This window comes from Camellia sinensis, chromosome 12 (assembly GCF_055761805.1).
Source record: "Camellia sinensis isolate YWXY chromosome 12, ASM5576180v1, whole genome shotgun sequence".
NCBI classification, from domain to species: domain Eukaryota; kingdom Viridiplantae; phylum Streptophyta; class Magnoliopsida; order Ericales; family Theaceae; genus Camellia; species Camellia sinensis.
Genome location: NC_138972.1, coordinates 106,888,797 through 106,912,981, shown reverse-complemented (window position 1 = coordinate 106,912,981; position 24,185 = coordinate 106,888,797). Strand labels below are relative to the sequence as shown.

Below are 24,185 nucleotides of genomic sequence, written 5' to 3'. Positions count from 1 at the left end.
GACGTGATATTTCTAAAAAAAAAAAAACTAAAATATGGAAAAAAATAAAAATAAAAATAATAATAGAAAAAGGAAGTGAAACAAAGTAATTGAACTCACGTTTATGTCCGTAGATCACTACATGCCACGTGGAAACCTCGGGGACGTGGATGAGTGGATCCCAATCTGACGTTGTTGTACAAAGTAAGGCGCGGAGAAGAGGCCGTCCGAAAACACGCAGACAACAAAAACATTGAAAGGAAGCAAGAAAGAAAGAAAGAGCTCCTCTCCTCTCTCTACTCTTGTTCTCTTTCTTCCTCCCTTCTCTTTCCACTCCAAAGTCGCATTTTTTTCCACCACTCCTCAAAATCAACTTCAATCTTTTTTCCATTTTCTTTATCAGATCTTGCTCATCGATCCTCAATTCACTTCGATCGATCGATCGATCAATCTGTTTCTTCAATCTCAATTTATATTATTATATGTAAAATTTATTTTTGACTTTCAACTTCTTTGCTTTGAATTTTGTTGTTTTTTCGGAGTTGAGAAATTTTTGGGGATAAGGGTATATTGAGGTCGGAGATCCTTCTAGATTATTGCTAATCTAGAAGGATTTGGATCTGCCGGAGTTTGATCGGCCTCCGGTGGGATATTCGTTGGATGAGAAAGTTTTCATATCGGAAAAACAATGAAATGGGGTACATTGTTTAAAGATTTCAAAGAAAAAGTCGGTCTCTCTCAGACTCCTTCCTCTCCTTCTTCATCTTCCTCGTCTTTTAACCGATACAACAATGTCACTTCAACCACACAAGACTCATCTGCATCTTCATCTTCATCGTCTTCAAGGTTTGTTTTATCATACTATCAAATTATTAATGGGTTTTATCTTCTTTTGTAATGCCCTAAATTGAATTTTACTGAATGATTTTTACGATAGTGATTAGTTGTTGTTGGGAGATGTTTGAATCTGCAAGTGTTTGATTAATTTACTCACTGATTAGGACAAAGCTATGAACTGTTTGATGTGGTCCACAAATTTTCAACTTTTTAGTATAGTGGGTTCCATGGGCATTCAGGGAAGCTGTTAGGTATTGATGCTGCTGGGTGTCTAAGTAGATTCTAGCACTAGATCTTTAAAATTCAAACTTAAGAAGCTTCTGCATTGAAGCTGCATTATCATGTGGCTATTCATGCTGCCCAATTTGTGGGGAATTGGTGACAGGGGTTTTGGGTAATAAATGCAGTCAGGCGGGCCGTCTTGTGTTCCCAATTTTCCATGATACTTCTCTCTCACCCAGAATATGAAGAAGGTAAGCATGCATAACTAAGGGCCTGTTTGGTGTACTCTGAGCTGCTTATAGCTTTTTTTGTTCTGGAGTCTGTGCCAGACTATTCGATACAGCTTCTGCCTACTGCTTATTAGACAAAAATAACTTGAATAAACTGAAAAAAACTGATTATCTAGAAGTTAGGGGAGGGGTGCTTTTGGTTTATGCTTTCTGGTTATTAGCTTTTAGATTAAAATAAGCTGCACCAAACAGGCCCTAAGTCTAAGTCAATCACAACCATTTGATATCAAGTAATCATACTTTTGTGAGTTTCGTTTCGTTTTTTAGGAGTGTTGCGTTATATAATTTTGTTTTTAATAGTTTCTAGTACCATATGAATCAAATTTGTTCCAACTTGGTCTTCGTTGTCAAAATGGCATTTATTTTTTATGTAAATATATTGATCAGTTTGGCTTTGGATCAGTGTTCCACAAATCCCTTAAAGAAAACAGGTATGGTGGGTCCAAGGTTGTTAAAATCGGGATCCTAAGTAAGATCGGTGAGAGGGTCTAGTGGATCGGATCGTAGGATCGGATCGAGAATCGTAAAATCCTACTTTCTATTGAAAAAAAAAGATAAAAATTAAAATTAAGATGATACATATTAAAAATAAGGTGAAAAATCATAAAATTTACGATCCTACTTGCGATCCTACCTACGATCCTACTTGCGATCCTACCTACGATCCTATACGATCTCATACGATCCTACACGATCCCATGCGATCCTACATGATCCTACTTGCGATCCTATTATAACAATCGATCCTACAACGATCTGGATCGTTTTGGCAAAGTAGGATCGTAGGATCGTACGATCCTACGATCCGAATCGCGATTTTAACAACCATGGGTGGGTCTTGGGAAATAATTCTCTAGTAGTAGATGATTAAGGATGTATTAGGTGGATGATCATTAACTAATTTGGAGTAATTGGATAAAAAAGTGAATTCTCAGTCATGATTTGCTTCTGTTAACAGTATCATGGAGCCTCTTTTTATGCGTTGATTATATATGACTTGGCACGTTAATAAGTTGGCAAAGTAGTTTAGTTGATTCAAGTGGGGTGATTTTTGATTAAGATAGGGACAGATGCCTTACCCTTGAAAGAATAAGGACAACCAGGACCTGGCTTTGGTAAATCTTGAGTGAGTTGTACAGATTGTATTATATTGATGTTTAGGCTGTATTTGGTTGAAGGATTTGGGGAGGGGTTTGGAAAGGGAAAGGGAAAAAATGTGTGAAACTAGATGATATGTACGTATATTTTATTCACATTTCACCGTCCTTTTCCTTTTCCCTTTCCTTTTCCATTTCCAAATCCCTCTCCAAATCCTTGAACCAAACATAGCCTTAGTGGTGCTTGGAAGTGATCATCTATTTTGATTTTATTAAATATGATGACCATGCTGCTAAATTAGAATAGGATGGGTGAATTGGAGCACTGGTCAGGGAGTTTTATGTGACTTTTGAGTACATATCAAAATTAGATGACAAAATTTGTGTTTGCATGCATATGTTTAGGCTATGTGAAACCATCTATTCTTAGGCTACCACATGTTGTTTGGTTATGAAACATGTTAATAGCATGAGCGTGGCAAATGATGATGGTGATATTGATGAGTGGCAATATGAGAAAAGATAGAGTGAGAAATTAAAATTGAGGTTTTTTGGAGTAGAAAAAATAATTGTATTGATTTTAGGTATAATACTGATTTTGGTTGCAATTAGAGAATCACAATTACATTTTTAAGGAGGTATACTAAGATACCTTCACTCCCTCTCCCCCCGCTTTTCTCCCTCTCCTCTTTCAGTCACAATGTTAAATCTTTCTTTGAGGTGATTTTGTGTTATGTGTTCTGATGTCAATTCCTGGATGGACAGTTTCACTATGTTTGCCCAAATGCTTTGATGCTTGTGGTGATGATGGCCTATTGAGGAATTTTAACATCACTGGCACATCTCTGGATTTACATATCATATACTTCGACAAATCAAAGTTTTTCCTGTTCAGACATGCTATTCTTCACTTGTATACGATCCTTATTCATTTTCTGTTTTCGGACTGCAGAGATAAAATTGAATTGGAATTGGACTTCAAGAGACATTGGGAAGAGTTCCGTTCGTCAAGTTCTGAAAAGGTAAGCTGTGATTATTTTTCTTTGCTTTCTAGTTTGTTTTTTTTTTTTGAGTATACAATTTACTTTATAAAAGTATTATTTTTTAGCTTTTTGGGTATACAATCTACTTTATAAAAGTATTATTTTTTAGAAAATTTTTTTTATTAGGTTTTGAAATTCTTACAGTTAATGGTTTTTTTTTTGGGTCCATGCAGGCAAAAGAAACGGCCTTGAATATGACTGTAGATGTTTTTTGTAGATTAGTAAAGCAGCATACTAATGTAGCTCAGTTACTTACCATGTATGAAAACCTCTCTCCTTTTCTAATTTGTTGTGTCAATTTTGAAATATTTATGCAATTTCCTTAAATGTGAAGATATGTTCCTTGCTATGTGTATGGTTTTTTCTTCTGCTTATGTAGATATTTATGCATTTCAATTTTTTAAATTGGTGGATTGTTATTTGTCCCCTTCTTGTCTTGTTATGAATGACTCCTTTGCTGCTGTTAGTACTAAGAAGTGTTTTGTTCTCTCACATACCTGCAATTTGAATTTATGAAGCTGAAAATATGACAGACATATAATCATGGGAGACATGTAATTCATTCACTTATAGAATTATTGAAATACTTGGTATATTAGTTTCCTATATCAAATGCATCATTACATACATAAAACTTATTATCAAAAGAACTTGTGTATGTCTTTTTGAGAATGTTTTTGGCCTGTCATGTAATATATATTGTGTCTAAATGCCTCTAAAGTCATCGACATTAAGTATTTGGCTTAACAGTCTCAGAATTAAGTAGACCATAGAATGGAATTGGCTTATGGATAATTTCATTGGCCTTGAAATGCCCTATAATAGTATATTGTATTTTATATATATGCATGGATGTAAAATATTTCTGCTGAGGCAGGATCAAATTACATATTGTGTTAAGCTTCATATTCTTACATTCCTCAGTAACTTCTCTGTGGAGCCCACATTTGTCAAACTCATGTTGAAGTATTTGGTCCTTGTTTTTCACATCATGTTTGTTAATCAGCAATTAGTGGCCACACAATCCATATGGTCTTTTCTACTTCCTAACATTTCATGGCTATAATTTGGAGTTTTATATGGATGAGATATCTCTCAATCTCCAATCAAATTGGAATTTGGTGAGCATGATGAGAATGAAAGAAACACGCAACTCATTGTGGATTTTATAAAATAATTGGTGTACCACAAAATCCTGTTCTGGAGTGTAAGAGTAAGAAGTTCTACTCCAACTATAATTTTGGTTGTGAATGCTCCTGAAATAGTAAACTTGCAATCATCTGAAGAAAAATGTCATTTGTCTTAAAATTTTGAGTAAACCAATGATATAAGGGCATGGAAACATTTTCTGGGAGTAAGCTGGATGGAAGAAACTTGACTAGTGTTGAAGTTTTATGCTTCAAGGGTCAGTAAGCTGCAAGGCAGATTGTTTGTTTAATTGCCAATATGAGTAAAAATTTATTCTTGGTGATCCTTTTGCTGTTTTGGCTCATGTCTTATGAGTCTATTACTATCAACTCTTGGCGATAATTCCCTTAAAAGGCTTAGCTAGTCAAGGATTTTTGAACCTTTTCTTTCCTTGTCTATGCGGATCATGGATAATTATGTGATTCTTGTAACTGGTTTCTCATTCAGGACTGCGTCTCCTTTTTTTCTTTTCTTTTTCCTGTTGGCTGTGTGGTGGTCTCCAATATTTCTTCAGAGCTATAGGCATCTTGTGCTTCAACATGTGTAAAACCTCTCAGCATTACCACTTGACCTCTTGAATTGTGCTACTGCTTATTGCTTTTTTTTTTTTGAGGTTCTGCTCACATTGAAACAGACATCATTCAAGAATTATGATGCCCCATCTTAAATTCTTAAAGCCCATATTGAAGCTATCAACTATCTTTGTCTTTAAAATTTGTTTATTACTTATATGGATTGCAGGTAATTGACACATTTATCATTTGGATGAGACTTCCATGTATTACACATCTTTCACGGATTGGAGCTTCACTTTTGTTGGTGTCTATTAAATTAACACTGACAATTTGGAAAAAAATGTTTTAAGAAATTGATCAAGTTTAGTGTTGCTTCCCCTAAATTATGCAAGATGTTGAGTAACTTCTGAAATGTTGTTGATTTTCAGGTTAGTTGAAACACATATATTCTCTTTTGTTGTGGGGAGGGCATTTGTAACAGATATTGAGAAGTTAAAAATCAGTAGTAAATCAAGATCTTTGGATGTTGGGAGAGTGTTAAGCTTTTTCTCAGAAGTCACAAAGGTTTGTCTTTTGGTTGCTTTTATCTCAATACTATTATATAGTTCTTCATTTTATTTATTTATCTTTTTTTACAATTTCTTCCATGTGGTAATGTGATGTATATGATAGGATTTATTTGTACTTGTCTGCAGGATGGCATCAAACCTGGTTCAAATTTGTTAAATGCAGTGGAAGTCCTTGTATCTGGGGTATATTCGTAAGCTTCATTAGTTTGAAAATACTTATATGGTCTGCGAGTTTTTGTCTTCTGTTTTGTTTAGTTTTTTTTTTTTTTTCTTCCTTCTTTTTGTTATATTAAATGTCTTAATTTAGTTAAATTCTTATTGATATTTACGTTCTTCCTATTCTATACTTTTGATTGAGTAGTTTTAAGTTGTTAGGTGAACTACATTATACAAGGTAATCAATTAAGTAACTATTTTCTATGTTGGAATCCAGATTGCTACTTCATACGCTGTATGAACTGATTTAGTAATGTTTTTCTATGAGTTTCATAGTTAGACAGTTACATATCTGGACCTTATTATCTTTCAGTTTTACTAACCTATAAATGATTTTTATTGGTTGCAGCCTATTGATAAACAATCTCTCCTTGACTCTGGGATTTTATGTTGTCTCATCCATATTCTCAATGCTCTTTTGGGTCCTGATGATGGGAATCACCAGCAAAAGGTTTCTACTGAGGAGAGTCTGTTACTGTCTGAGGAAAATTATGATGACGATGTTGGTCAAGTCTACCGGCTTGAGGTAGTTCTATTTCCGTGGCTGCCTGCCCTTCTATTGACTGTCATGAACTTCCAGAATTTTATGTTCTACGATTTAACTTTTTGGTCAATCTAGTACATGTGAGAGCAGAAAATTTTCTTTTGCTTTCTTTGTTGTTCTGTTTCTATATTTGAATGCTGATTTATAGCATTTGTTGGGCTGAGGTCTTATTTATGCACCTTGTTGGTGGAAACATTATCTTTCCTGTGGGTTGTCTTGTCACTTTGGTTATATCTGGGAGAGTTTCTGTGCTTTATTAGGCCAAGTATAAAGCAAATTTGCTTGGTTAGACTTTCTTGGGTTTGGTTGAGTGTTGAGGTATGACCCATTGTCTTGTTACAGTGTTGGTCTAGGTATGAGGTGCCGGGTATGGTGATCTTAACTGCTTTCCTCTTTACCCTTTCTTGTGGCCAAATCATCTATGGGTTATTCACTAGAAACCTACATTGGCCTATTTGAGTAAACTGCTTTCCTCTTTACTCTTACCTGCAAACAGTTCCTGTGGCATTGTGATTGAGCATGCTGACAAGGATTTTGGGAGCTAGTTACTTTATATAGTTGCTTGATTCAGCAGTTAAAGACAACTAAGATTTTGCCCATAGTAAAGATAAAACTAAGGATCCTGTACACTAAGGTTCTTCACTTCTGCAGGTAGAAGGAAGCGTAGTGCATATTATGAAGGCATTGGCAAACCACCCTTCAGCCGCACAGAGTTTGATTGAGGATATTTCACTTCAGCTACTCTTTCAGATGGTTGCAAATGGGTCTTTGCTTGTTTTCTGTCAATATAAGGAAGGTCTCGTACCATTACACACCATCCAGCTTCACAGACATGCAATGCAGGTAAGCGCTTAATCATCTGTTCAACTGTATGTGCAGTGACAGAGCTGGGGGAAAATCTTAAATTAGTTAGATGCATGTGCTGAATTTCAAATTAGCTTCATGGACTGATTGCCAAATTTTGCTTTTGTTCCAGATTCTTGGTCTTCTTTTGGTTAATGACAATGGAAGCACAGCCAAGTATATACACAAGCATCACCTGGTATGCCATCACATTTGCATGTTACACATTTATTCTGCTTGAAATAAATTAGTCATTTTAATTTAGCATAAAGGTCTAAACATGAAAACAACATAAGCAGTCTTAATGGTTTTCCTGCATTTGCGGGATAGCCTTGTTTCATGTGTTTACTTAATGGCAAGAATCAAATTCTGCAGCTTGCGCACTTAAAAAAGATTTCTTTAGGAGTTGTATTGAGCATAGCTTTAAGTTCTTGGAATTATGCCCCTCCTTTTGATCTGTATTGCTGGTGGTGGTAACATGTTATCTGCTGTAACTTGTAAGATATATAGCTCATTGTAAATCATGTGGAATTGTACCAGTTATCTACTTGGGACTCGGCCTATTTATTAAACATATAGACCTTTACTTACGGATTCCCTATCTCCTGCTACCTGAATAATCTACACCAAAAAATTAATTGGGACTCGGCCTATTTACATAAACATATAGGCCTTTACTTACGGTTTCAATAATCCACACCAAAAAATTAATTCTATGAAACTATGGAAGAAATGAAAATTAGTTATGTCATTACATTTGTTTTTTAAAGTAGATTCTTCTGTGGGGTAGCATTTTCTTATCCTTCGTATGATTGTTTCCAGCTGTATTTCTTTTCTTTTTCAATTTTTTGCTTGCTAGACAGACTTGCCATGTTTTGGCACATTTATCGTTGAAGTATAATGCAATTGCTTAAAAATTAATATGGATTTCTTGGAATTGGATTTCAACATTTTCCTTTTGTCAGAGTGCAGCATATTAGAATTTTTTTCCTCATGATTTATTGGGTATACATGATGGTTTATTAGTACTTAAAAGTCTTCCTATGTAAACTTCAAAAAATGGCTCTTTTTTATTTTTAATTTTTACTGATTTATAAGTGCACCCATTTGTAGTTGTGGCTTTTCCATGTCTTGTTTCAGAACTTGGATGTATATATCTCTCATTTTTGTTCTCCACTTGTTTCCATTTCTTCTAATTAGTTTTTGTTGTGTTTAATGAAATTCCATGTATGTTGTAGAAAAAATTTCTGATCTGGTATTATATTATTTCTAAGTGCAGATAAAAGTACTTCTAATGGCTGTCAAGGATTTTAATCCTGATTGTGGCGACCCTGCCTATACCATGGGCATTGTGGACTTGTTACTTGAATGTGTGGAATTATCGTACAGACCTGGTAAATAGCATATTAGATTTGTTCAGAGGTTCTCTTTGTCCTTAACTCTTTGATTGACCATGATATTCGTGGTTGTGGGCATTGAAATGAAGTACTCTACATATAATGGTTCTGGTATTTCAACTTTCAAGTTCCTGCAGCTTAGACAACGATACTATTTTTATTCTTTAATTCTTTATTTATTTCTATATTTTTAATATATATTTTTTAATTTAGTGCTGATTTTTGACGCTTTGACTTGTAGAGGCTGGTGGTGTCAGGCTCAGGGAGGATATCCATAATGCTCATGGTTATCAATTCCTTGTACAGTTTGCGTTAATTCTTTCAAAAAATCTGGGCATTGAGGCTGTAGATACGGAGTCTTTCGCTGATCAAAATTCTGCTTCGGAAGGTTCACATACAACTAGTGTAGGAAGACGGGATTCAAGAGAAAATGGAGATGACACCTCTGCACAGAATCTCTCGCCGGTGCTTTCTAGGTTGCTTGATGTTCTTGTTAATTTAGCTCAATTAGGTCCTGGTGAAACTACAGGATCTGCTGGGTTCAAAGTTACAAAAAATTCACATAATAAGCCTAGTGGCCACAGCAGAAGTCGTACAACTTCTTCGGACCGGCTTGCTGATGAAACTTGGGAAAAAGGTAATTACAAAGTTAAGGACCTAGAAGCTGTCCAGATGTTGCAGGACATTTTTCTGAAAGCTGAAAGCAGAGAACTGCAGGCAGAAGTTCTAAACAGAATGTTTAAGATATTCTCAAGTCATCTTGAAAACTACAAGTTGTGTCAGCAGTTACGGACTGTGCCACTGTTGATCCTAAATATGGGTGACTTCCCACCATCTTTGCAGGAGATAATATTGAAAATTCTTGAGTATGCTGTAACTGTTGTGAATTGCATACCTGACCAAGAATTGCTTTCACTTTGTTGCTTATTGCAGCAACTGATAACATCGGAACTGAAACTCAGTATTCTTTCTTTCTTTGTAAAACTCCTGTCCTTTGATCATCAATACAAGAGAGTCCTACGAGAAGTTGGTGTGCTTGAGGTTCTGTTAGATGATCTGAAACAACACAAGTTTCTTTTGGGCTCAGACCAACCCAATAGGGACTCTAATCAATTGGATAGAAAATCCAGCTCAACTAGTTTTAAAAAACACTTGGACGGTAAGGATGCAATTCTTTCTTCACCCAAGCTACTGGAATCTGGTTCTGGGAAGTTTCCTCTTTTTGAAGTTGAGGGTACAATTGAGGTTGCATGGGATTGTATGGTTTCCATACTAAAGAAAGCAGATGCTAACCAAGCAGCATTCCGTTCAGCCAATGGTGTGACCACTGTGCTCCCTTTTTTGGCTTCTAATATTCACCGTCTAGGGGTCCTCCGGGTGTTGTCATGTTTAATCATTGAAGATGTTGCACAGGTTTGTTGGCTTTCTTTATTCCCTATCTTGCTGCTTGATGGGATTTAATTTGATAAATCTTTTGTTCAGTTCTTTATTCCCCATTGTTTTCTTTCTAAAATTATTGGGCCTGATTTTAATATTTGAATATACAATATCATAAGTCATTGCAAATGTGTGTACTCATGCACAATGCACACACTGGCCCCCATTATCTGTCCTTAAAAAGGGCTAAAAAGCTCATTGATTTATTTGTTTACCAGGCTCATCCAGAAGAATTGGGTGCACTAGTTGAAGTTCTAAAAAGTGGGATGGTTACAAATGTTTTGGGATCTCAGTACAGCCTCTTAAGTGATGCAAAATGTGACACGTTTGGAGCAATATGGCGCATCCTGGGAGTTAATAATTCAGCTCAGAGGGTCTTTGGTGAATCCACTGGGTTTTCTCTTCTACTAACCACACTCCATAGCTTTCAGAGTGATGGAGAGCATGGGAACCAATCTTTCTTAATGGTTTACATTAAGGAATTTACATATCTATTGCGTGTGGTGACTGCTGGGGTGTGTGATAATGCTGTCAATCGGACAAAGTTGCACACAATAATATCATCCCATACTTTTTATGATCTTCTCTTTGATTCTGGCTTGATTTGTGTTGAGTATGAAAGGCAAGTCATACAGTTGTTGTTAGAACTCGCTTTAGAACTGGTGCTTCCACCATCATTGACATCAGAAACTGTGGCATCATCTGATTTGATCGGAACTGGGTCTGCTGGTTTTCTTCTAATTACTCCGGCAGGTTCCTTCACTCCTGATAAGGAAAGGGTGTATAATCCCAGTGCCGTAAGAGTACTCCTACGCTCATTGTTGCTGTTTACTCCAAAGGTGCAGTTAGATGTGCTGAACCTTGTTGAGAAGCTTGCTCATGCTGGCTCCTTCAATAAGGAGCATCTCACTTCTGTAGGTGCGAAATAGATCATTTTTGCTTATGTTAATTTCCTTCAAAATTGCAATTGGTTTCCTTATTGTTTTTCATTTGCACGTGGGTAGGTTGTGTGGAACTTCTTCTGGAGACAATATACCCATTCCTTTCAGGCTCATCGCCATTAGTTGTCCATGCTTTGAAGATTGTGGAAGTCCTTGGGGCATATAGGTAAGGGACTGTGGTCAAGTCTAGAATTTACATATCTGTTTATTTATTCACATAAAGTTTGCTTGACCTCTGTTAAGTTTGTTCACACTCTTGGTGACAGGTTGTCAGCATCGGAACTTCGAATCCTGGTTCGATATATTTTGCAAATGAGATTGAAGAATTCAGGTCGTATTCTTGTGGATATGATGGAGAAGTTAATTCTTATGGAAGATATGGCTTTGGAAAATGTCTCCCCGGCACCATTTGTAGAGATGGACATGAGTAAGATAGGGCATGCTTCTATTCAGGTGTCATTGGGGGAAAGGTCTTGGCCTCCTGCTGCTGGTTATTCTTTTGTTTGTTGGTTTCAATTCCAGAATTTCCTGAGATCACAACCAAAGGAATCAGAAGCTTCCAAGGCAGGACCTTCTAAAAGGCGGAGCACTTCTAATGGGCTGCACAATGGGGCACGAGTTCTCCGGATCTTTTCTGTTGGTGCAGCAGACAATGTTAACACCTCATATGCAGAACTTTACCTTCAAGAAGATGGTGTTCTGACCCTTGCAACAAGTAACTCTAGCTCCTTGTCATTTTCAGGGTTAGAACTAGATGAAGGCAGGTGGCATCATCTTGCAGTTGTTCATAGCAAACCAAATGCTTTGGCTGGACTATTCCAAGCTAGTTTTGCACATGTGTATCTTAATGGAAAGCTAAAGCACACAGGAAAACTAGGATATTCTCCTTCTCCAGTTGGGAAACCTCTTCAGGTAACCATTGGGACACCGGTTACTTGTGCAAGGGTTAGTGACTTGTCGTGGAAACTCCGGTGTTGCTATCTTTTTGAAGAGGTGCTCACATCAGGTTCTGTTTGTTTCATGTACATTCTTGGTAGAGGATATAGGGGGCTCTTCCAAGACACAGATCTTTTGCGAATTGTTCCTGATCAGGCTTGCGGTGGGGGTAGTATGGCCATCTTAGATTCGTTAGAGACGGACTTGCCTTTAGCTTCCAATGTGCAAAGACCTGAAAGTGCTAGCAAGCAAGGTAGCTCTAAGGCAGATCGTAGTGGAATTGTGTGGGATTTGGAAAGACTAGGGAACCTCTCCCTACAGCTTTCTGGAAAGAAGCTTATATTTGCATTTGATGGATCATGTACAGAAGCTTCCCGAGCATCTGGAACATTTTCTATGCTCAATCTAGTTGATCCTATGTCAGCTGCTGCTTCTCCTATAGGGGGTGTGTAATTAAATCTTTCTTTCTCTTTTTTTTTTTTTGTTTTTTTCCCTGATTAGTGAGCTTTTAACTTAATCAAATCTGAGAGGTCATAAGTTCTAGAATTTTATCCCTCTTTTTATTTTAAGCTTGATTTGTGAGAACCTCTATAGTTACATAAAACAGGGAATCTGATTTTGATTTGAATTTAACAAATTTTCCTTTTTTTGGTCCCCCCTAGGTATACCACGTTTTGGACGTCTTCATGGGGATTCCTACATCTGTAGGCAATGTGTGATTGGCGATAGCATCCGCCCTGTTGGTGGGATGGCTGTTGTCCTTGCTCTTGTTGAAGCTGCTGAAACCAGAGATATGCTTCACATGGCCCTCATATTACTTGCATGTGCACTTAATCAAAATCCACAGAATGTGCGAGATATGCAAACATATAGAGGATACCATTTGCTAGCTGTATTTCTGCATCGCCGAATGTCATTGTTTGACATGCAGTCACTTGAGATCTTTTTCCAGATTGCTGCGTGTGAAGCTTCTTTCTCCGAACCAAAGAAGCTGGAAAATACTCGTCGTAGTCTGCTACCTGCTGCAACTATTCATGAAACCAGCCTTGAGAATCTTGGTTTGTTAAAATTGCGTGATGAATCTTCTTCAGTTGGATCTCATGGATATATGGATGATTTTTCTGCCCATAAAGATTCATTTAGTCATGTTTCAGAGCTTGAAAATGCTGACATGTCCGCTGAAACATCAAATTGCATTGTATTGTCAAACGCAGATATGGTTGAGCATGTCTTGTTGGACTGGACCTTGTGGGTAACAGCCCCAGTTTCTATTCAAATTGCACTACTAGGCTTTCTTGAGCATCTAGTCTCTATGCATTGGTATAGGAATCATAACCTCACCATTTTGCGCCGAATTAACCTGGTTCAACATTTACTTGTAACTCTGCAGAGAGGTGATGTCGAAGTTCCTGTCTTGGAAAAATTGGTCATGTTATTAGGAGTCATTTTGGAAGATGGCTTTTTGGATTCTGAACTGGAACATGTGGTTAGGTTCGTAATTATGACATTTGATCCACCTGAACTGACATCACGGAATCCAATTATGCGGGAGTCGATGGGAAAGCATGTTATTGTAAGAAATATGTTGCTTGAGATGCTAGTTGATTTACAAGTGACAATAAAATTAGAAGAGTTGCTTGAGCAGTGGCATAAGATTGTTTCATCCAAATTGATAACTTATTTCCTCGACGAAGCTGTTCATCCTACAAGTATGAGATGGATCATGACTCTGCTTGGCGTGAGTCTTGTCTCTTCCCCTACATTTGCACTCAAGTTTCGCACTAGTGGAGGTTATCAAGGTTTGGCACGGGTGCTTCCTAGTTTCTATGATTCCCCCGACATATACTATATACTCTTTTGTATGATATTTGAGAAGCCTGTTTACCCAAGACTACCTGAGGTTCGAATGCTGGACTTCCATGCCCTAATGCCAAGCGATGGAAATCATGAAGAGTTGAAATTTGTGGAAATGTTGGATTCTGTGATTGCAATGGCAAAGTCTACATTTGATTGGTTGTGCAGACAGTCGATGCTTGCTCACCAAACTGGCAATCTTTCCCAGGTCACTGCTGGCCTAGTGGCAGAGCTTGCGGAAGGAAATACAGATATGGCCGGAGAGCTTCAGGGTGAAGCTCTGATGCATAAAACCTATGCAGCTCGCTTAATGGGTGGAGAGGCGTCAGCTCCTGCTGCTGCAACTTCAGTCCTGAGATTCATGGTTGATCTGGCAAAAATGTGCCCCCCTTTCTCTGCTGTTTGCAGACGGGCAGAATTTCTTGAAAGCTGTATTGGCCTTTATTTTTCATGTGTTAGGTTTGTTTTTTTATTTTTTATTTTTTTATTCATATGCTTATTGCATTTTTCTGTTAATTATTTTGATGGTGACGGGTATTGGGTTGTTTATGTAAGTTTTAATCTTAATATCCTGAAGCTTACTAGACTTGGTTGATTGCGGTGATACAGGGCTGCTCATGCAGTGAAGATCGCGAAAGAACTTTCTGTGAAGACAGAAGAGAAGAGTTTAAATGATTATGATGATACCGGTAGCTCTCAGAATTCATTCTCTAGCTTGCCTCATGAACAGGATCAGTCTGTTGAAACCTCCATAAGCGTTGGAAGCTTCCCTCGAGCGCAGGTCAGCACAAGTTCTGAGGATTTTCCTGTGCGTTCAAATAATATGGCTAGTGATAAAACAGAGACAAGTAATAATACGTCCCAGCAGGAATCAAACAAGCCAGAGCAAGATGTACAAGCTGTTCTGAGCATAGATGGTGAAGCTAATGATCAGGTGTCCACCGCTGCTTCCAGCACTAGTGAGTTCAGTTTCCATGATATTCAAGGCACGCAGGATACAATTCACCAGGAAGATTCTCAAAGTTCTGCGTCTTTAACTATATTTGATTCTCCCATGTTAACGGAGAAATCTAATTCCTGGATCCATCTCACGCCCTCCTCATCCCCAGTCGTTGCATTGACATCTTGGTTGGGTGGTTCAAGTCGTAGTGAATCAAGAGCTCAATCTGTTGCCACCCCTTCTGTTGAATCTTTTGTGTCTATGAGTGAACAAGATCCATCTTCAGACTTGAAGTCCAGTTCTCAAGGACCATTTGCTGCCAACACATTTTCTGCTGTTAATCCGAAGCTTCTTCTTGAAATGGATGATTCTGGCTATGGCGGTGGTCCTTGTTCTGCTGGAGCTACTGCTGTTTTAGATTTTATGGCAGAAGTTTTTTCAGACTTTATAACTGAACAGCCGAAAGCTGCACAAGTTATAGAGAGTATTTTGGAAAGTGTTCCTTTATATGTTGATGCTGAATCTGTATTAGTTTTTCAGGGTCTTTGCCTTAGTAGACTGATGAACTTCCTTGAAAGGCGTCTCTTACGTGATGATGAGGAAAATGAGAAAAAGCTAGATCAGAGCCGCTGGTCCTTGAACTTGGATGCATTATGTTGGATGATTGTGGATCGCGTTTATATGGGTGCTTTTCCTCAGTCTGCTGGTGTTCTAAGAACTCTGGAATTCTTATTGTCTATGTTACAGTTGGCAAACAAAGATGGTCGGATTGAAGAAACAGCTGCTGCTACTGGAAAAGGACTCCTATCTATCGGATTTGGAAGCAGGCAGCTTGATGCTTATATACATGCAATTCTGAAAAATACAAATCGTATGATATTGTACTGCTTCCTTCCATCATTCTTGATCACCATAGGAGAGGACAATCTTCTTTCATGCATGGGTTTGCAAATTGAACCAAAGAGGAGATTGTCCCCATACTCTTCACAAGAAGATACAGGGGTTGATATATGTACTGTTTTACAGTTATTGGTTGCCCACAGGCGAATAATATTCTGTCCCAGCAATATTGATACTGATCTCAATTGCTGTCTTTGTATAAATTTAATATCTCTTCTCCGCGACCAAAGACGAAATGCGCAGAACATGGCAGTTGATGTTCTCAAGTATCTTCTGGTGCATCGCAGGGCTGCCCTGGAAGACCTACTTGTGTCCAAACCAAACCAAGGACCGCATCTGGATGCTCTGCATGGTTTTGACAGACTTTTAACTGGAAGTTTATCTGATTTCTTTGAGTGGTTTCAGAGTTCCGATCATGTTGTTAATAAAGTCTTGGAACAGTGTGCTGCTATTATGTGGGTGCAGTATATTGCTGGGTCGGCAAAGTTTCCTGGAGTGCGAATAAAAGGCATGGATAGTCGTCGTAAGAGAGAAATAGGGAGAAGATCACGGGACATCTCAAAGTTAGACCAAAGACACTGGGAGCAGGTAAATGAACGGAGATATGCACTTGAAGTGGTTCGTGATGAGATGTCTACTGAATTGAGAGTGGTTCGTCAAGATAAGTACGGATGGGTACTTCATGCTGAAAGCAAGTGGCAAACACATCTCCAACAACTTGTACATGAAAGAGGAGTCTTCCCAATGTCTAAATCCTCTGTGAATGAAGATATAGAATGGCAACTTTGTCCCATTGAAGGTCCATATAGAATGCGGAAAAAACTTGAAAGGTGCAAATTGAAGATTGATACGATTCAGAATGTTTTGAATGGGCAGTTTGAATTGGGGGTAGAAGAGCTTTCAAAAGAAAAAAATGAGAATGATTTTGATGCTTCTGATGCTGAATCTGATTTGTTTTTTAATCTTTTGACTGATGATATAAAACAAGATTCTTTTGATGATGAGCTCTATGATGGATCAATTTTCAAAGAATCAGGTGATGTTAGAGATGTAGCTTCTAGTAGGGCTGGGTGGAATGATGACCGTGCGAGCAGTATAAATGAAGCAAGTCTTTATTCTGCTCCTGAATTTGATGCCAAGTCCGCAGCAGAATCTGTCCCAAAAGCAGAGAGCACACAAGGAAGGTCTGATTTAGGATCTCCAAGGCAATCTTCTTCAATGAAAATAGATGCAGTGAAAGTGATGGATGATAAATTAGATAAGGAACTAAATGATAATGGTGAATACTTAATTAGACCTTATCTGGAGCCCCTTGAAAAGATAAAATTCAGATACAACTGTGAAAGAGTCATAGGTCTTGACAAACATGATGGTTTATTTCTGATTGGTGAACTATCCTTGTATGTAATTGAGAATTTTTACATTGATGATTCTGGGTGCATATGTGAAAAGGAATGTGAAGATGACCTCTCTGTTATCGATCAGGCCTTGGGTGTAAAGAAAGATATTTCATGCAGTATGGATTCCCATTCCAAGTCAAATTCATCCTGGGGTACAACGGTGAAGGCATATGTTGGGGGAAGGGCTTGGGCCTATAATGGTGGTGCATGGGGAAAGGAAAAGATTTGTAGTAGTGGTAATGTACCTCATCCTTGGCGCGCATGGAAGCTTAATAGTGTTCATGAAATTTTGAAGCGCGATTACCAGCTTCGTCCTGTTGCTATTGAGTTATTTAGCATGGATGGATGTAATGACCTCCTGGTCTTCCACAAAAAAGAGAGGGAAGAAGTTTTCAAAAATTTGGTGGCCATGAATTTGCCAAGAAACAGCATGTATGTCATCATAACCTTCACTTTGGCTTCTTTTCATTTGTGTTATTCTGACTGTACCTTTTTTTCTTATTTGCCATGGATGGTAATATGGTAACAATGTTGGCCATAGTAGTTTTTGAATGTTGGCTTCTTTGTTATGAATATGCATACAAGTCCAATAAGGGCATATACCGGCTGCTCACAGCTGGGTATTTCTTTATTTTTGTTTGTTTTCTTTCGGTTTTTTTGTTGTTTGAATTTTGTGCTTGATTGATATCATATAAATGTCTGCCATTCCAATCTGTGCATCTGATGCTAAATATTGGATCTTATGGTACTGTACTGATATGATATTGTATTTCAACTACATAATATTTAATGCCATATATTCCTTTGCATGTGTTAATAAATTATATATCATACTCTTCCCTTGAAGATAATTTGGTAGATCCAATGTTACCTGTAAGTTTTCGGGTGCAACTACTAATTGAAAGGGGAAATGCAATTCTAAATGATACAGGTGGCTTTTGGCTCGTGTACTGCATTTCTTGACTTCTATGCTTAAGTTGGTTAATGTATTATCAGTAGCGTGGATGGATGTTTTTGCCTTGTGACTGCAGATCTGTAATTAACTGTTACTTGCAAAACCCTTATAGAGAGGTGTGGAGATTGTGCTGAACACTGGCATGGCTTCTAGAAGACATTCAAGACACCTGTGTTTTGTTGACTATGTTAAAAAGAATTTGTAATTCTTTTATGTATGACCAGTGTTTGGTAGTCGCCACATGATCACTTTTTGTTGAACTTAATAGATTGAGTGAATCCTAACAGAACTAAGAGCGGTGGTTTTTTCCCCTAATGCATCTCAATATGTCGATTTCACTTGCTGGAAATAGCTTATTAAGGAATAATATTTTGATTGAAACTTGATGTCATAGTTGTGGAAAGGCATGATCCATCTGATTTTCTTGTCCCAAATGCACTCTCACCCACCCTCTTTCTGTTATGGTAAGATTATGAGAAAAATATGGTAATGTAACTGAAGTAATGTATACGTGAACAAGAATAACATTGGTCATAATAAATGTAACTATTTAGAGATATCTTAAATAACACTACCATAGAAGTGGATCTGTTGTGCTGGTTCCAGAATTATGCAGTAATTTTATGTGCAGGTGCTTGTGTATGCTTACATGCACGTGTGTGGTTATTTTCTTTCTAAGCTTCCGTTTTGGCAATATCTACTATACCTGGTCATATCTTTATATGTGCTTTTGGCATGGGTTCTTCAGCTCAACTGCTTATTAAGCTGTTGCTTTTTAGATTTAGAACCAAATATTTTGAACTTCATAACAATCATTTTTCCAACAGGTTGGACACTACAATTTCGGGGTCAACAAAGCAAGATAGCAATGAGGGTAGCCGTCTTTTTAAGATTGTAGCTAAATCCTTTTCCAAGAGGTGGCAAAATGGAGAAATTACCAATTTCCAGTACCTCATGCACCTCAATACTCTTGCGGGACGTGGATACAGTGATCTAACCCAGTATCCAGTGTTTCCTTGGGTTCTTGCAGATTATGAGAGTGAAAATCTGGACTTGTCAGATCCCAAAACATTCCGTACACTTGAGAAGCCAATGGGTTGTCAAACATTAGATGGGGAAGAAGAATTCAAGAAAAGGTTTGCCCTCATTCAGCTTTGTGACTTCTTGCTTGTTTTTCCTGTCCAGTAGTTTGCTTTGCATGCTCTTAATATATTTTTCGGTTGGGTGGTTTATTTAACTTAATTACTTTCGCCCTTTTTCAATTCGTTTCTTATCTCAGGTATGAGACATGGGATGATCCAGAGGTTCCTAAATTTCACTATGGTTCTCATTACTCTAGTGCTGGGATTGTTCTCTTCTATCTTCTACGCCTGCCACCATTCAGTATGGAGAATCAGAAGCTGCAAGGAGGACAGTTTGACCATGCTGATCGTCTTTTCAATAGTGTACGAGATACATGGTTAAGTGCTGCTGGCAAGGGCAATACTTCAGATGTAAAGGAATTGATTCCAGAATTCTTCTATATGCCAGAGTTCCTGGAAAATCGTTTCAATCTTGACTTGGGAGAGAAACAGTCAGGAGAAAAGGTTTGTTTACGTTACTTAAAAGTTTAACTGCTTTATGATTATTTTCTTTTTGGGTGAATTACACTAGCCTTCCTTGAGGTTTGGAGAAAATACATTGAGCCTCCACAATTTTAGCATAATTATGTTGGGTTCCCTTGAGGTTTTAATTCATGCAATACTTAGCCTGATTTTCATCAGTAATTTGTTAGTCGTATGGATGAATAAATGATATTGTCATCTCTTTTACAGTAAAATGTATAATTTACTTTGATTATCGCTTTGACTACACATCATTTGCATTAGTTTAGGCTGTTTCAACTTTACTAAAAGGGAGGTCACTGTAATTATACCAAATCTGTGGGGCTGATCATATTTTTCTAAACCTCAGGGGTGGTCAATGTGATTTACTATTTCTTTTTTCGCCCCCTCTGATTTGTCTCTAATCTTATAATGGTCTGTTGTTTGGAAAAAGAACAAAAAAAAATTGTTCCCACCAACAAATTTTTTTTTTCTGCTCTTTTCTTTTCCCTATTTACCAATTTTCTTTCTTTTCAAACTACAAACTTAATTCATGTGGGTGGTTTTTCCAGGTTGGTGATGTCGTGTTACCTCCTTGGGCCAAAGGCAGTTGTAGAGAGTTTATCAGGAAGCACAGGGAAGCATTGGAATCTGATTATGTTTCAGAAAATCTTCATCACTGGATAGACCTGATCTTTGGATATAAACAGAGAGGGAAGGTGAGTGTCACTTACAATCTGACAAGCAATCTAATCTTCACTTGATCTGGTTTTTAATTCTGGAATTGTATTCTAATTTACTGAGCCTTTTCAACTGGTTCAAGGTAGTGTTTGATTCACTAGAACAGGGTGGAATGGAATGATCATTATATCAAAATGTCCATTCCCATCTTTGGTTGACTAAGCACTAGTAAAAAATATATTACAAATGAAATTATCACTCACCCTTGTAAGGGAATGATCATTCCGTAAGGGAGCCAAAGGAATGACCATTCTATGGAATGATCATTTCCTTCTGTTCCATCCCATTCCAATGAACCAAATAGAGCATAAGTGCATTCAGAATCTGCAATCCATTCATCCATCAAATTGTATTGATTGTTGATATTTTCTGTGTTCTTAACTAGCCTCTGCAAATATGATCTCTTTTCTTCCTTTATATTCCTCTTGATGATGTTTTCCTCTATTTTCTGTTGGATTGGGTGAAGTTGCAGTGAAAGAAATGAAATCTAAATCACTTAGACTGCCCTTCTAATTTGCATATGTTATAGGACACACAGTTTTAGTCTGTTTTTGTTTCCCATAATGGCGACAGAGAAAATATTAATTTTCAAAAGCAATCATGTAAGCTTCATGATTGTAGATTTTTCTCTCATCTCATCTCATCTAAGCTGCCATTGTCACATATTCAAATCCCAAACCTTGATGTGCCACCTTATATAATTTAATGTATACTCTTAAATTAGATGCTCTACCTTAAAACACACACTCTCTCTCTCTCTCTCTGTATATATATATATGTATATATATGTTTTGATGTTTATTCATGTGTTATGTTGGGTCGTTGAATAAAGTAAATGTTTTGCCCAGTCAGTCATTGGTTATCCCATGGTTGGTGTGGGATATTGTGCCTTTATATTCATTTCTTGGTTCTTTTTATGGTGCGTCTTTATTTCTAAAACCTACTTTGTCATTGACAGGCTGCCGAAGAAGCTGTGAACGTTTTCTTTCATTATACATATGAAGGGAGTGTTGACATAGACTCTGTTACAGATCCTGCAATGAAAGCCTCCATTCTAGCACAAATCAATCACTTTGGGCAAACACCGAAGCAACTATTCCTCAAACCACATGTCAAAAGGCGGGTTGATAGAAAGCTTCCTCCCCATCCACTCAAACACTCTACTCATCTGGTTCCTCATGAGATTCGTAAGAGCTCATCTTCCATAGCTCAGATCGTTACTGTCAATGAGAAAATTCTTGTGGCAGGAACAAATAGCTTGCTTAAACCCAAAACACATACCAAATATGTTTCATGGGGTTTCCCAGATAGGAGCTTGAGATTTATGAGCTACGATCAAGACAAACTGCTCTCTACTCATGAGAATCTTCATGGAGGCAACCAGATCCAATGTGTTGGTGTCAGCCACAATGGTCAGATTCTGGTTACCGGGGCTGACGAGGGTTTGGTTTGTGTCTGGAGAATTAGTGAAAATGGACCACGTGCTCTTCGCCATCTGGAGTTGGAGAAGGCACTTTGTGGCCACACGGGAAGAATCACGTGCCTTCGTGTTGTCCAGCCTTACATGATGGTTGTGAGTGGATCGGATGACTGTACTGTTATTTTATGGGACCTCAGCTCTTTGGTTTTTGTTAGGCAACTTCCTGAGTTCCCATCACCCGTTTCGGCAATCTATGTTAACGAATTAACTGGGGAAATAGTGACTGCTGCTGGCGTTATGCTTGCTGTTTGGAGCATCAATGGTGACTGCCTTGCGGTGATTAACACGTCCCAACTTCCATCTGATTTCATTCTCTCGGTGACTAGTTGCACTTTTTCTGATTGGCTGGACACAAATTGGTATGTAACGGGTCACCAGAGTGGAGCTGTTAAGGTCTGGCAAATGGTTCACTGCTCTGATGAGAGGATTGCCCAAAGCAAGGGAACAAACCATTTGATAGGAGTTTTAGGGCTGGGCGACAAAATACCTGAGTACAGGTTGGTCCTTCACAAGGTTTTGAAGTTTCACAAGCATCCAGTTACTGCCCTTCACCTTACAAGTGATCTGAAGCAGTTGTTGAGTGGGGATTCTGGTGGGCATTTGCTCTCGTGGACGCTACCAGACGAGAGAGCTTGAGAGGTTCGCTTAGTCAGGGGCGATAATTGAGGGAATTTGTATACGAGGTTTTTATATTCTTGTCGTTGTCTAGTTGGGCCGGCTTTTGATTTTTTTTATACCGAAAGCCTACGTGTCTACCATAGTTGGGGAAAGCAAGACAACGGAGCTAGCTTCGAATTGAGACAGGTAAAGAAAACGAATGACAAGAATTTTCTGGTATCTGTAAAAAGATGTGAAGTGGGAGATTTTCCTGGATACACTTGCCTTGTGGATGAAGCATGTGACTTGCTGTAGATGAGAAGGCGGTGTGTGTTTTGCATTCTAAATGATGTGTTTTGCATTATAAATGATTTGACGGAGATGGGTTTTTGATTTTTGCAGCGGAGATGTCGGTTTACTGATTTTTCTTGTGTGTATATAATATAGGGTAGATGATAGTGTGTGATGTTGTATAGCTGCAGAGAAGTGTTCTGAGTAGTGGAACGATTGGTGAAACTGACCCGGTTAGATTGGAAGTCGAATAGAATTACTGGTTTTGTGTGTGCCTTCTGGATTAGATTTATTTTGTGCCGAGTGCAATGAGGCTACTGCTGCTTATTTTTTGTTGTGGAACATTCATTACTCTCTCTCTCTCTCTCTCTCTCTCTCTCTCGTGTCATGTATACATAAAATAGAAAATTTTCTGGGCTTGAAATGTTCCTGGTGTACTGTTCTAGCAACACAATCAGCTGAGAAATGACTGTTAATTTAAAGGTTTCAAAATGGTTAATTGCTTTTTTTGTTTATCTGACTGCAGTGTCAACTTATTATTATATTTTTAAAGATAATGCAGTGTTAACTTGAATGCACCGCAAAATTTGAATGAAGCGTTAACTTCAATGGAAGTTATTCAATCCTCTCAAAGTAACGATCACATTAAGCGAAAAGGCGAGTATTGCATAGAAGATAATTGGGAAGATTCAAGCATTTTTCGAGTTCCCTCAAGCCAGTGCTCCTCATTGGTCATTTGATTTGCAAGGTATGGTATATTCCTTTTCTAACCCTTGTACAGGTGCTCGTAGATGTTGCTGAGTGAAGCTTTCTTTACTACTCATGGTGATAGTATGTTGGTCGTGCAATTTTTAAATCCCTTCTTGTGATGATGTTTTCACTGTGCTGTTCCTTGCCTCTTTCATTAATATATTGATGCATTTTATGCTTCCCCCCCCCCCCCCCAAAAAAAAAAAAAAAAAAAGTTTGGGTGTGATAATTATATCATCCATGCATTGACATTTTATCTATTCTCTCAATGAACAGTTTCTAAAAAAAATCAAAACATAATGGGTTTAAATCTATCCAAAAAAAATAAAAATTGAATAACTAATGAACAATGTCCCGACAAATTTTGAGGTAATGTAGTAATTATAGATAATAGTTAGTCATAAAATTAATTTATTGAGGTTGATGGAGCAGTGTTTTCATGGTTTATTAAGTTACATTTAGCCAAAAAATAATAATTTGTTAAGGTTGATGTGGATCCTTATAGTTCATTTTCCATATCTAATAAACATTTTTAAACAATAAAAATACATGACCCAACAGTATATTAAAAAAAAAAAAAAGACCAGAAATATATATTAAAGTATAAGGTAAAATTACACTCCTTTTGAAATTAAAAAAA

At 37.6% G+C, this 24,185-nt stretch overlaps 1 protein-coding gene across 3 annotated transcripts; it reads left to right on the top strand.

Annotated features, from left to right (window-relative positions):
* Positions 1–204: 204 nt before the first annotated feature.
* LOC114262460 (protein SPIRRIG) lies at positions 205–23,310 on the top strand. 3 transcript variants are annotated; one of them, XM_082899514.1, is made up of 20 exons: positions 205–825; positions 3,378–3,447; positions 3,642–3,727; positions 5,600–5,735; positions 5,867–5,923; positions 6,306–6,482; positions 7,152–7,343; positions 7,477–7,542; positions 8,623–8,737; positions 8,982–10,153; positions 10,396–11,095; positions 11,182–11,284; positions 11,385–12,499; positions 12,717–14,367; positions 14,518–14,689; positions 14,777–17,580; positions 18,931–19,239; positions 19,383–19,689; positions 20,259–20,405; positions 21,386–23,310. In XM_082899514.1, exons 1-20 carry the CDS (start codon positions 668–670, stop codon positions 22,541–22,543), a joined length of 10,695 nt encoding a protein of 3,564 aa, XP_082755640.1. In that variant the 5' UTR covers positions 205–667; the 3' UTR covers positions 22,544–23,310. The 3 variants fall into 3 exon arrangements, with proteins under 3 accessions (XP_082755640.1, XP_082755639.1, XP_082755641.1); XM_082899513.1 differs by having other exon boundaries at positions 14,518–17,580; XM_082899515.1 differs by having other exon boundaries at positions 219–825; positions 5,867–5,931; positions 14,518–17,580.
* Positions 23,311–24,185: the final 875 nt, after the last annotated feature.